This window comes from Macaca fascicularis, chromosome X (assembly GCF_037993035.2).
Source record: "Macaca fascicularis isolate 582-1 chromosome X, T2T-MFA8v1.1".
Lineage (NCBI taxonomy): Eukaryota > Metazoa > Chordata > Mammalia > Primates > Cercopithecidae > Macaca > Macaca fascicularis.
In genome coordinates, this window is record NC_088395.1 from 113,276,202 (window position 1) to 113,290,693 (window position 14,492).

The following is a 14,492-nucleotide window of genomic DNA, read 5'->3' on the forward strand; positions in this document are numbered from 1 at the left end:
GTATTGTATTGTACTGTAGCTGAGCTGACTTTCAAACAAGACACAGTCATTCCCACTCTTCGCTTCCCTTTCCAAAGGCAGGAGGTACCTCGTCCATGGCTATCACCACCACAGGCCTATGGGGAGCACTGCCAGACCTCCACCAATGTTTGCTTAAGACCTATAGGCTCTTCAGTCAGCTTGCGGTGAATGCTGCCTGGCCTGGGACTCACCCTTCAGGACAGTGGGCTCCCCTCTGGCCCAGGGCAGGTCCAGAAGTACCATCTAAGAGCCAAGTCCTGGAATCAGGAACCCCAAGTGCCCACTTGTCACTCTACCTCCCTGTGTCCACGCTGGTATCTAACATGCAAGACAAAGTCCCCTTTACTTTTCCCTCTGCTTTTCGTGAGTAAATGGAGTCTCACCCGAAAGCCACCACAACTGAGAATGTGCTGAGTCTCACCTGAAGCCAGCCAGTCTCAGAGTCTCACCCAATATCCTTGACATAGTACCTGAGGTATCACTGCAGGTTATTCAGGGCCCAAGGGCTCTTCAGTTAGCAGGTGATGAATACTGCCAGGTTTGGATCCTTTCTTTCAAGGCACTGGGTTCCCTCCTGGCCTAGAGCGTGTCTAGAAATAACATCTGGGAGCTAAGGCCTGAAACGAGGTCTTCACGACTCTTACTACTCTTACTGGTGCCCTATCCTGCTGTGCCCTATCTTGCTGTGTCTTCTTTGGATAAATATCTGTCAAATGCTTTGCCCATTTCTTCCCTCTCATCTCCTCAAGCAGAAGGAAGGGGCCTCTTTTGGAGCCATGAGCTGTGCAGACTGGGGCTAAGGGAGGAGTGATGCCAGCACTTCCTTAGCCACCCTGACTAATGTCTCAGTAGGTTGTGTCTCCCCTCTCCACCCCCCGGCGCACACACACACACACACACCCCACCCCTGGTACACTGTCTCTGAGCCCAGTTCAGCACTAGGACTCTCCTAGGAGCTGCAGTCCTTATAGCCTAAACTGCCTTCCCGGTTTATTTAGGACCTCAGAATACTTTAGCCCGTGGTGCTGAGGCTTGTGGACCACTGGGATTAGTGATTCCCGTCTGGCTAGAGCTGGTTTCAATGCTCCATCCATGGGCAGGCATCAGCTGATTTTGGTCCAGTTTTGCTTTCTGCTGTAGGTATTGGTGATTCAGGAGTGTTTTTTCTACCTCTTAAGTGCCTCTTTCAGTGATATGAAGTTAAAACCAGGTACTGTGAGTGCTCACCTGATTTTTGATTCACATGAAGGTGCTTTTTTGTGTGTGTAGATAATTGTTCAATTAATGTCCTTGCCAGGGGAGGGGTGGGGGACAATTGGTGGAGTCTTCTATTCCACCCTCCTTCTCTGCCTCCAATCCCTCAACTTGATTTCATTTCCTTTGGATACATACCCAGTAGAGGAATTGCTGGATTAAATGGTTATTCTATGTTTAACTTTTTGAGGAACTGCCAAGCTTTCCCATGGCAGCTGCACTATTTTACATTCCCACCAGCAATGCATGAGGATTCCAATTTCTCCACATCTTCACCAGCACTTGTTTTGTTTTGTTGTTGTTGTTGTTTTGACAACAGTGATCCTAATGGATGTGAAATGGTATCTCATTGTGGTTTTGATTTGTTTTTCCCTAATTACTAATTATGTGTTAAGCATCTTTTCATGTGCTTATTGGTCATTCGTTTGTCTTCTTTGGAGAAATATCTATTCAAATGCTTTGCCCATTTCTGAATTCAATTTGGGGGGTGTTGATATGGCTTCATCTTTACAACTTAAACTTTTAATCCATTTAGAATTTATTTTTGTGTAAAGAATGAGATAGGGATCCTTGGCCAGGTGCGGTGGCTCATGCCTGTAGTCCCAGCACTTTGGGAGGCCGAGTTGGGCGGATCACAAGGTCAAGAGATCGAGACCATCCTGGCCAACATGGTGAAACCCCATCTCTACTAAAAATACAAAAATTAGCCAGGCGTGGGGGTGCATGCCTGTAGTCCCAGCTACTCGGGAGGCTAAGGCAGGAGAATCGCTTGAACCCAGGAGGTGGAGGTTGCAGTGAGCCGAGATCTCACCACTGCACTCCAGCCTGGCAACAGAACGTGACTCCATCTCAAACAAATAAATAAATAAATAAATAAATAAATAAATAAATAAATAAATAAAGTGAGATAGGGATCCAGCTTCATATTTTTTTTTTCCAAATAGCCATTTATCCCAAGTCATTTATTGAATACCGATTACTGATATGATATCCTACTTGGTGTCATCTTTAACTTTGAAGTCCAAGGATATCATTTTAGAAGTACAGCATAATATGGAAGTGTTTTAACACATCAAAGAAAACAATTTTATTATTCTCTAGGTAATCAAGGTTTCCCTTATTAGTTTCAGAGACAGGAATACCACACTGTATTACAATATCTATTGGACTATGCTCAATTACAAAACAACTCTAAAGTCACAGAGACTTTAACTCAAGAAGTTTATTTCTTGCTCAAGTCTGATGCAATCTGTCATCAGCTCTCTTCCCAGCAGCAATTCAGGAATCCAGTCTGCTTCCATCTTGTTGCTGCCCAAGCAGGAAGAAATGGTTTCTAGGGTTGTCAGGGCAGAAGAAGAAGAAGATGAAGGCTTTTAATTACACTGGACCAGAATTGACACATTACTTCTACTTGCATTCTCATTTGCAAGAACTAAGTTACATGATCCCAGCCTAGCTACAAGGGAAGCCAGGACACTTTGTTTTTTCCTGTGACCAAAGAGAGGAAATGGAGTGGAGAACACATAGTGTTGCCTTTGTCACACTTACCTTATGCATTTGTAAAGTTCCTAAAATGTACAGTTTTTGTAATTCTAGCAATTTAAAATGAACTGAAGAGAAGCTCGTTTTATAGGTAAAATCTATAGCCCTTTTTAAAGAATTTTTATGATATAAATACTATCCTAATTTCATAATAGGTTTCCTTAAGTAAAAATAATCACTGCTAATATTTAATTGAATGCTTGCTATGTGTCAACTACCATTCTAAATGCTTTTTGTGTGTTTAATCCTCAAAACACCCTATGATGTAGGTACTAGATAAGCAAATTGAGGCATAGAGAAGTTGTCATTCACAGCTAGAAGTTGTCATACACAACTAGGCAGAATTACCTGAACAGAAGACTTATTTATATTTCATGTTGTGGATAGGAGTAAGTCATTGTTCATAAAAGTCAAAATATGGTAACAGAATGATCAAGGTTTAGGTTGTTACTGTTAGCATCAGATCTCAAGATCTTGAAATCTTTCCAAAGCATCTGGATTAAAGTCCACCCCATTCAAGGCAAAAGAAAATTATATAGTACTATCAGTTGTAATCATTATGATTAAGTGAACTTACACAATTTTAAATCACTAATTAGATCTTTTGATAAGTCTAGCAGAGATGAATTTACTGTGATGCTAATGTAGCCTAAATTTGCACAAATCCCTTCTATAACCCATTTGGCATTCTTACATATCTTGTATTTTTTCATTAAAAAGCGCCCCCAAATAGTATACCCTTGGGTTCTCACAAAACCTGGATCTACTACTATATTTTAGCACAGTTTTTTAGAGATGTAGCTCTAGCATAAAAGGTTAAAAGCATATACCTTCATGCCAGCTTGTCTGGATAAAAATCACCATGTGACTTTGCTTGTTACTTAACCTCCAAATGTTTTCATTTTCTTACATTGAAAATAAAGTATTTTTACGTGTAGCCACTAAAGTCTGTGACGCATTATCTTAGTAGTAGTCAGCTAGTGTTTTGACAGTTTCCTTAAACACCTGGAGCCAAGAAATGAAAAAGAAAAAATATGTTCTCCCAGTTTTTGCAGATTGACCCAGAGTGGTGGCACTCCTTCGACACTTAGCCAGGCCATTTACAATTCTGCCTTAGCCTTCACTTCCTGCTCGCTCAGAGCATGAAGGTCAGCCACAGATGAATGATGAGTATTCTCAGCCTTTTTTTCACCATATGTCTACCCTGGGTATGCATGTGGCCTTCTTGATTTTCCGTTGTACACAGAAGCTTTTAAAGCCCACATTCTACCATATATATCATTTCTCAGCTTCTTCCTGCCCAGAATTTTTTGGTTTGCTTATTGCTTGTCCCAACTTTATAACCTGCCCAACTGCACTGGCTAGTATTTTTGTCTTTAAATGTGTTCAGCAATGTCACCACCAGAAAAGCCATCCCAGCTGTGGGAATGCTCCAAACTGGGTAAAACAAAAGTAAACCCTTGCATCTGTCCTTGAGGGAGCTACTGTAAAGATGAGAACACATGACCACATCTTGGAGAATAAGGTCTTCATTGCCCCCTTTGGTACTAGCAACCTGCAGCAGAAGTGCAAGCAGCCATCTTCATGGCTTCCCCTTATCTGCGGAGTGAGGAGTGGCAGGCAGGCAATTTAAAACACCACAGCACCCTCTACCCATCATGTAGCAGTTTCTTTCTTTATTAATTTTTCCCTAGTTGCTCTAAATTTTTGTGTAGATTCTAGAGTTCTGCAAAAATTTATTCTAAGAGTTTTTGTCAGCTTATAAGATGCTTTACGGAAGGACAGAACCCTGGAACTCGTTACTCTGCCATGTCACTCACCTGATCCTTTTTTTTTTTTTTTTTTTCCTGAGAAGCAAATTGTCTTACTGGAGACCTGATCCATTTTTCATAGAGTTTCTCAAGAGTATCCAAAGCTAAGTTTTAATTAATAAAGCCATTTTAAAGGAAATACACTTTAAAAGATGCATCAGTTACACATATACACATATGTATACATATATTTATGCAATTAAAATATACAATGTAAATACAGTTTTGCTTTATGGCTTATAGATTTACAAAAATATTGATAATTGAATTTCAAAATAGAAAACTTTATCTTTGCATTTATTTGAAGTATACCAATAAGCTATTTATTTGGAACCTTATAAATGACCTTGAAGATATGTGGATTTATTTTGCTTCACCAAGAACAAAACAAAAACCCAAAAACTAAATATGGCTTTTGAATACCAGTTCATGCCTTGACATTGTTGGTATATCTGTTTGATGTGTTCACCTTTATCTGCAGAAGTTGCCATATAATTTTGGTAAATGCATGTAATAAATTGGAGGGAAGAGGGAGAGGATGAGGCACGGTGTTAATATTATAAGAAAAAATTAACAGCTTATGTGATACTAAAGTCAAGTAAATATTTAACTACGTTACAGTACTTACCATCTGCTTTTTACTTTTAGGTGATATTATAAAAGCGGCAACTGAACTGGATAGAGTGCATATTGTCGGTATCTTGGATATCTGTAATTTGGGTAATAATAAAGTGGAAGTCTATTTGCACAAAATTTATAGTCCAGAGAATACTTCTTAAAAGTTAGCGAATGGAATTATTACAGATTATATGAGTGTACTGCTTTAAAGATATTCTGTCATTTTGCTGGTAATTTCAGTAACTGTTTTCAGCAAGAATATTACATGAGCTCTAAAGTTATTAAGCAGTTTTATGTTCGTCTTGTGTTTAGGGGACTAAAACACTTCATTTTAGATTCATTATTGAAAAAGGTCATCAAAATAATTTTTGTGTATAAGGAAATTTACCTTGCTTACCTTACTAATATGACTATTATCTTGACTTGTAATAATTTATGTTCACTATTCCATCTGTGAAGTGTACTTCATTCTAAGGCCTCAGTATAAGGCATCCTAATTTACAAGAGTAACTTTCCATGGAGATTTAACATCTTTCCAATTTTATTCACATGTAATGGGAAATTTTGAATTGTCAGTTTGAAGACTATTCTCCTAAAGTGGTCAACCTGCACTTCTCACAACCAAGGTAGTTTGTATCATTTTCAAAAGTACACATTATTAGGGTCTAGTTGCCCCCTGGTCCTTAGCTTGCTCAGCTGCAAAATAAGCATGCTAAATTAAATGGTCTTAAGGTTTTTCCACTTCATTTTGTGACTTTGTGTGGTTCGAATTTCTCAGTATTTTAACCAGCGTGTTGATGTCAAAGTCAAAGGCTGCAGTATGTCTATATTCTTGCTGTATTCATTTGTAGTTTCAGTATATGTAATGTGAGTTTAAATAGTGAAATTCCAACTGCTCATATTGAAAATGGAAAATAGTAAATATGGGAATTGATTTTATTCTGGTTGTCTATAATACTTCATTTTAAAGGTAAATGGCCACTCTGCATTTGCAAGGCCCTGTGGTTGACATCTGTGTGATTTGTTAGATGAGACAAAATGACCACTAAATGAGTTTATAGATTATTCTGTATCAAGATAAATCTGATTCCAGTTAAGCTATAAACTTGTGGAATTTCCTTGTAGCCCTATAGTTCTGTGACTTCATTTGCTATACGCTTTAAATGTGTTGGGCAGCCTATGAACCTAAAGACATACTGCAGTTTGTTCATAAATGTGTTCAGTCTTTTATTCTTTATAATTCTGTGTAAATGTTAATTAAAATAGTGGATTCCTCTCGTGTTACCGTTTTGAGTGAATTATTAAAGAAGTTAAAATGCAATAACTTTTTGGTCTTCTGTCTCATTTTGAATGAATTTGATGTGTTTCCTTCATATTTTTGGCCAAAATATATACTTAGTAAATGAGCCAAGATGATTCTTTCATATGGATTTAAAGACTGTTGTCAAACAAATCTGAACTATATTAGTTTTTCGAAAAAATATATGCATATTTTTGAAAATCAAGCAATATCCCTAAAAGAACTCAAGTACCTCTGATGTTATTCTAAGGTTATTGTACCTGACTTCTAGTAGCTTCAGATCTAGAAGTTGCCCCTAACGAGGTTTTAATATCTGTTTTGTAGATGGGAAACTGAAAGAGAAAGAGACTAAATGACTTAATGTAAATTAGTAAAGACAATTTAATGGTAAGGTCAAGCTTATATTCCAAAGTCTATTTCTTTAAATTCTAATTCGAGCAAAAAGTAAAATGTTTGAGGCTGGGCATGGTGGCTCACGCCTGTAATCCCAGCACTTTGGGAGGCCAAGATGAGTGGATTGCTTGAGCTTAGAAGTTCGAGACCAGCCTGGGCAACATGGTAAGACCCCTGCATCTAGAAAATAGAAAAAGTAAAATGTTTAAATAATAATACAATTTCTATTATTATATTAGATCACTACACGATAAATTCTATGCCATGGGGCTCATGAAATAATGAGCTAAAGTATTGCAGCTTATATTGAAATCTTTGAGTGTCCACTCCATGCCTAGCACTGAACACAATACAATACAAGCAAAAATAAACAAGGCACCTATTCTCATGGAACTTGAAAGTCTCATGGAGGAGAAACACATCCAAATAATTGCACAAATAAGTGAGACAAATGTGTCAATGGAAACATGTGATATATATTAGAGCTTTTTAACAAAGTGGGGGGCACTAGGAAAGTTTTTCCTGAGGAAGTGAACTTGAGGTATAAAGGACATGCAGCAAAAGATATGTTTGAGAATTGAATAAGGACTGATATGGCTGGAGTGCAGAAAGTGAGATACAAGATGAGACAAGCAGATAGACAAGGGCTCTTACAGACTATACCGTCTTATAGGCCATGGCAAAGACTTGAGTTTAAGTTTGTATCTTTAAAGCACTGGGAAGCCATTGAAAGATTTGTGGCTAGTATATGCTGTGATTCAATTCCTGTTTTAGAATGATCACTGTCTGCTGGAAGGAGAACGGATTATAAGGAGGTTGGCAGAGACTGCTATAATAGATGTACCCTAATACCTGTTCTCTTCTTCTAGATCTCCCAACATTTATCTGGGAACAAAGCTACCTAGAATAAAGAATACCTTTCTCTGCTTCCTTTGTAGCTAAGTAGGCCGTATGACCAAGTCCTGACCAATGGGAGTGAGCATATGTGATATGTACAGTTTTGGAACCTTTTCCTCAAAGGTTAAGAGGGAATGCTTTATTTCCGTCCGCCCCCTACTTCCTGCTAGCTATAAAGTGAGCAAAATCATGAGACATTGTGGATCATGCAGAGAAGAGCAACACCCTAGGGATGGCAGAGCAACCAGCTATTAGGAGCCGAGGTCCCTGTCATTGTGGAGCTGCCATACCAGCTTTGTACACTGCTTACCACAGTTTTGGCTGTTACATGAGACAAAAAATAAACTTCTATTTTCTTTAAGGCACTATTATTTTGAATATCCAAACAGAAGTTAAGCCCGTATTCTACAAATGCAGGAGGCAAAGGTGAAAGCAAGGAGACCAGGTAGGTAACAAATAATATTGAGAGAGGTAGATATATTCAATATAAATTTTAAAGGTAACATTAAATGCAGATTTTATTGTTACAGTTAAAATACAGATTTTAAAAGTAATAAGAACTTTCATTAAGGTACATAATATTAAGTACAAGTAGTTGAAAAAGTCTAGTAATGTTAAATTTTGACAGCAATATATAGTAGTGGTTCTAAAACTTAGTTTCATATTGGTATCACCTGGAAAACTTCATAATTACTGTGCCTGAGATGCACCTCTAATTGGGGTGTGGCCTGGGCACTGGAGTAGTTAAAAGATCCCCAGGTGATTTTAATGGATTTTAATGTGCAAATAACTTTGCAAACCATTGGTATATAGCACCGTTTCAAGGATTTGTTAGTTTTATTAGAGCTCAAGCATCACACAATGCTTTGAACTGACCTCCTATTTAGGCACTGTAATTTCATGTACTCTTAATGCAGCTTTATTATGAATTGTGCTGCTGGGAAGGAAAACATTAGAAATTGGTAATTTGTAAACAACTTTTTCACAGAGTTCTAGTGTGTTTCATTTGGAAAATTATAGATAAATCCTAGTCTAACCTTGCTTATTGTGCAAATGAAGAAAACAACCCAGAGAGATTTTTATTTTCCCAAGGATATGATACTAGTTATTGCACAGTTGGCACTTGTGGAAAGTTTTGGGTTGTGAGATGCTCCATAAATGTTCAGAGTACCACCTAAAGTAAAAGTAAACATCAAACATTTATAGATTGGGAGTTGAGGCTCAAGGATGAGTTCATGTCCTTTGTAGGGACATGGATGCAGCTGGAAACCATCATTCTCAGTAAACTATCGCAAGAACAGAAAACCAAACACTGCATGTTCTCACTCATAGCTGGGAATTGAACAATGAGAACACTTGGACACAGGAAGGGGAACATCACACACTGGGGCCTGCTGTAGGGTGGGAGAAGCGGGGAGGGATAGCATTAGGAGATATACCTAATGTAAATGATGAGTTAACGGGTGCAGCACACCAACATGACACATGTATACATATGTAACAAACCTGCACATTGTGCACATGTACCCTAGAACATAAAGTATAATAAAACATAAATAAATAAATAAATAAATAAATAAATAAATAAATAAAATGAAATGACAGCAACTCATTTGTCAAAACCAGAACTAGATCCAGTTACTATACATCATGTAGAAGTGGTATGATCTATAGTTCTTAAAGTGCATAGAAATTACCTGGAGAGCTTATTTAAAAAGCAAGTTCCTAGGTTTCCCCTCAGATTTTGATTCAAGATGATGGAGGGTGGGACCCAAGAACTTTCATTTTAATGAGCTTCCAAGGGATCCTAATGTAAGTGTTCCACAGACAAACCAAAAACACTGAATAAGAACTTAGACCATTCTCCTTCCAGCAAATTACCTTAAGAGTTAAAAAAAAGAAAGAAAATTGTATTGATGGGTGTTTATTATTTTAGGACTAATTCTACTCAACCACAATTTTTTAAAAACAATTTAAAATTATATTTGCTAGTTATGACTCTCTGAAAACCATAAAAGGAAAATGTAAAAGCACTTGTGTGCACCATATATGATGATGGTTACCATAACATCATGTACTTCAGGGGGAAGCCTAGGAAGATGGTCAAAAAGAAGACTCCACCAGTTATACGCACAACAGTACACAAAACTGAACAACTATCCACACAAAAACACCTTTATAGGAACCAAAAATCAGGCAAGTGATCACAGTACCTGATTCTAACATATTAAGGAAGGAGGCACTGAAGAGGGTAGAAAAGACAGTCTTGAATTGCCTACACCACCCATTCACCAGCAGCAACCACGTGGTGTGGACAGAGAATCTGTGTGAATGGGGGAGGGAGAGTGCAGTGATTGTGGGACTTTGCATCGGAACTCAGTGCTGCCCTGTCACAGAAGAAAGCAACACAGGGCAGAATTCAGCCAGTGCTCACAGAGGGAGCATTTAGAACAGCCCTAGCCAGGGTGAATCCTCCATCCCAGTGGTAAGACCCTGAGTTCCAGCAGGTTCCACCACCACAGGCTGAAGTTCTCTGGAGTCCTAAATAAACGAAAGGCAGTCTATGCCACAAGGACTGCAATTCCTGGGCAAGCAACAGTGCTGTGCAGGTTTCACAGGCAGTGAGACACTGGCAAAGGCAGCCAAGGGCGTGCTTGCATCACCCCTTCCCCAACCTTAGGCAGTGCTGCTTACAGCTGCAGGAGAGACCCCTTCCTTCTGCTTAAGGAGAGGAGAGGGGAGAGTAAAGAGGACTTTGTCTTGCAACTTTGATACTAGTTCAGTCAAAGTAGGATAAGGCACCGGGCAGAGTGTTGAGGCTTCCATTCCAGGTCTCAGCTACCAGATAACATCTCTAGACACACTCTGGGCCAGAAGGTAACCTGCTGCCTAGAAGGGAAAGGCACTGTACTAGCAGGATTTATCACCTGCTGACTAAAGGGGCCTTGGGTCCTGAATAATCAGCAGTGGTAGCCAGGCAGTACTCACTGTGTGCCATGGGTGAGACTCAGAGACATGCTGGCTTCAGGTGTGACCCAGCACATTCCCAGCTGTGGTGGCTACAGGGAGAGACTCTGCTTGAGGAAAGGAGAGGGAAGAGTAAAGGGACTTTGTCTTGCAGCTTGGGCGCCAGCTCAGTCACATTGGGGTAGAGCACCAAGCAGGCTCCTAGAGTTCCTGATACCAGGCCTTTGCTCCTGGACAGTATTTCTGGACCTTCCCTGGACCAGAGGGGAGCCAGTGCCCTTAAGGGAGAGACCCAGACCTGGAAGTATTTACCACAGGCTGACAGAAGAGTCCTTGGCTGTTAAACATCAGCGGTAGCCAGGCAGTACTTGCCACAGCCTGGGGTGGTGATAGCCACAGGAAAAGACTCCTCGGTTTGAGAAAAGTGGAGGAAAGGGTAAAAAATATTTGGTCTTGCAACTTGGGTACCACATCAGCTTCAGTAGAATAGAGCACCAGGTAGACTCCTAAGGTCCCAACCCCAGCCCTTGGTTCCTGGATAGCATCTCTGGACCCTCCCAGGATTGGGTGAAGAACTTGCCACCCGGAAGGGAAGGACATAAGCCTGGCTGCATTTGCCACTTGTTAATTGTAAAGCCCTAGGGTCTTGAGTAAACATAGGTGGTTGCCAGGAATGGTCACCATGGGTCTTGGGCAAAACCCAGTGCTGTGTTTGCTTCAGATCTGACCCAGCATGTAGGGGACTACGTGCTCACAAACAGGGTGTTCCCCATAAGTCCTGCTCTCGCAAACGAAGCAGGGCGTTCCGACAAGTCCTGCTCTTGCAAACAAGCAGGGCGTTCCCAATAAGTCCTGCTCTTGCAAACGAAGCAGGGCGTTGGGGGCCTGTTTATATGTAAACATCTTGAAAATCCAGAAAGTCAGGGAAAGGTCAGAAAAACAACGATGTGTCTTGTGACTTGGCAACATTCCACAAACGACTGTATAAAATAAAGCGGAGCGCGCCATTCGGGGCGGCCACCATGTTTGTCTTGTCTTGTGTTGTCTTGTGTGTTCATTCCTTTGTTTAGGAAACACGCGGACCCCAACATCTGGCGCAGCGAGCAGGGTCCGTGGCTCCACGAGAGCAAGGAACTGGAGGGGGAACACCCCAGGCAGGTAAATAAAGAAAGGGGGACCCACGGGAAAATTATGGGGAATTCCACCTCTCTGGCCTCTGAATATTTGCGGTTACTCCAGGGACTGTTGATGTCTATAGGAGTAGAAGTTAGTTAAGGAGCATAAGGCTTTGAAGTGATTGTTTGCCCATGTTGAACAACATTGTTATTGGTTTCAATATCAAACCAAAGTGCAGTTAAATCGAAAGGAATGGTTACAAGTGGTTAAAGTCCTGCGTCGAGCTCATCAGTGGGGGCAAACGATGCCTCTGACTTTGTGGACTTTGTGTAATTCCATTACTCAGGCATTAGAGTTACTTGAAACTGACTCGGAGCATGGCGATACTGCCACAGGAGGTGAGGCATCTGAAGGTTTAGAGAGGAATGATCTTAGAGAGGAACATGTTTATGTCCCGGTTATTGAGGACAAGGAATTGGAAAAAGAGCTAATGCCTCCTTCATCTGAAGGAAATTCTGATTTGCAGGACATTTTAGAGATGTTACAACAGTTGTTAAAATTGCAAGATACCGCTGCTCCTGTTTCTCCTATCTCTCCGCCATGAGCCTTCCCTGTTACCTTCCCTTATGCTAAAAGGATTTCCCTTTGCCTCCACCTCCAACCTCTTTGTCTATGTCAGGTCAGGTTTTCTCTGTGCCTCTTCCTCCTGTAGGAGAAAAGAAGGAATAGAAGGAAAAGGGTGATTTCGAGGAATTAGATTTATTCCCAATAACACGGGCTGCTTTCGGCCCCAATGCTCAGTTCCCAAACGGTGGCCAGAATGTGACTTTTACAGCCCTACAATTTAAATTTTTGAAAGAAATGAAAGCTGCAATTTCTAATTATGGACCTCAATCACCGTTTGTCCTTGGCCTTCTCGATTCCTTCTCTTCAGAACATATGATGATTCCTATTGACTGGGAAACGTTGGGACAGGCTGTCCTTGATCGTTCGCAATGGCTTCAATTAAAAAGTTGGTGGTGGGAAAAAGCAAGAGTACAAGCTAGAAAAAATGCTATGCGAAATCCCCCAGGACCTACTGAAGAGCAGCTTACGGGTTCAGGACAATACGCCACTCTTAATGCTCAGGCAGGCCTAGATGATATTGCTCTCACTCAGATTAAAGCCTTGTTTTTAAAAGCGTGGACTAAGGTTGAAATAGCGGGTAAAACTTCTTTATCTTTTGTAAAGATCCTACAAGGAGCCACAGGGCCATATCCAGATTTTGTAGCCCATCTTCAAGATGCTGTATTAAAGACTGTAGGTTCAGGCCCTGCTGCTAAAATTCTTTTGGATACTCTGGCTTTTGAGAGTGCTAATCCTGAGTGCCAAAAATTGCTGCGTCCTCTGAAAGCTAGTGGGGCTAATTTAGATGAATACATTCGGGCTTGTGCAGGTGTTGGAGGAGCTATTTACAATGCTCAATTGTTTGCTGGGGCACTTTCTAAGGCTTTAAAAGGCAATTCTAAACAAGGTATATGCTATCAATGTGGGAAACCCGGTCATTTTAAAAAGGAATTCCGGAAAAAATTAGGCTTTTCTGCTCTAAAAGAAAAAAGGTTACCATCTAATATGTGTAAACGATGTGGCAAGGGTCGACATTGGACCAATGAATGCCGTTCAAAAACTGATAAAAGTGGGAATGTACTGTCACCCCTCTCGGGAAACGGAAGCCGGGGCCCGCAGGCTTGGGGCCCCAACAACTACAATGCAGGCCTACCCTAGTACCCAGTGAGCAGTGGCTTACAACATCAAGGAATGACCTCGAGTCCTCCTTAAAGACATCTTACCCTACCCCAGTTTCTCAGCTTTATGCTGCCACTAAGCAGAGTGCCGCTGCTGACCTAGCTATTGTCCAGCCTTATACTTTAACTCCTAATAGAGGAATATATAAGTTGGCTACCGGAGTGTGTGGTCCTTTGCCAAAGGGACATGTAGGACTTTTACTAGGTTAAAGTAGCAACGCTATGCGGGGGTTAATGGTGGTCCCAGGAATAATTGATGCTGATTTTACTGATGAAATCCTTATTATGGTACAAGTCTCACAACTTATGCGCCTAGAGGCAGAAGAACGTATTGCATAATTGCTTTTATTGCCTTTTTTTCCTTTCTTATCTGGAAATGTGTCTCGTCAAGGAGGTTTCGGTAGTACTGGGAAAACTGTTTTCTGGGAAACTTTAGTTTCTGATCAAAAATCTTTATGTTCATTGCAAATTAATGGGATACTTTTTGAGGGCTTAGTCGACACAGGAGCAGATGTATATAATAATGTTTGGCTCAATGGCCTGATCATTGGAAAAAGAAACAAGTATCGGTTACTCTATCCGGTCTAGGTACTGCTTCTATAGTCTACCAAACTGTCGAGCCCCTAAGCTGTGTAGGACCTGAAGGACAACAAAGAAAAGTGTTCTTTTATATTGTATTTGGGGCCGCGATCTTTTACAACAATTTGGTGCCTTTTTAAGCATTCCTCATATTTCTTCAGCTGCCAAAAATATGATGTTCAAAATGGGCTACAATCCTTTAAACTCTTA

General features: G+C 40.5%; 2 protein-coding genes across 3 annotated transcripts in view; both read left to right on the forward strand.

Annotated features, from left to right (window-relative positions):
- The window catches only part of RADX (RPA1 related single stranded DNA binding protein, X-linked), a 76,807-nt gene extending 70,240 nt beyond the window's left edge, over positions 1-6,567 (forward strand). For both annotated transcript variants that reach the window (XM_005594282.4, XM_045383383.3), the window contains one exon: positions 5,277-6,567. In XM_005594282.4, coding sequence (XP_005594339.1) covers positions 5,277-5,407 — 131 coding nt within the window. In that variant the 3' untranslated portion in view covers positions 5,408-6,567. The remainder of the gene's footprint in view (positions 1-5,276) is intronic.
- A 5,248-nt stretch (positions 6,568-11,815) lies between these two features.
- LOC123570883 (endogenous retrovirus group K member 8 Gag polyprotein-like) lies at positions 11,816-14,153 on the forward strand. The gene is made up of 2 exons (XM_045383323.3): positions 11,816-12,683; positions 12,767-14,153. Exon 2 carries the CDS (start codon positions 12,781-12,783, stop codon positions 13,681-13,683), a length of 903 nt encoding a protein of 300 aa, XP_045239258.2. The 5' UTR covers positions 11,816-12,683; positions 12,767-12,780; the 3' UTR covers positions 13,684-14,153.
- The last annotated feature ends 339 nt before the right edge of the window (positions 14,154-14,492 follow it).

What these genes read in the sequence shown, in the direction of transcription:
- LOC123570883 (XM_045383323.3), top strand. Translation starts at nt 12,781, where the DNA reads ATGAAAGCTGCAATTTCTAATTATGGACCTCAATCACCGTTTGTCCTT.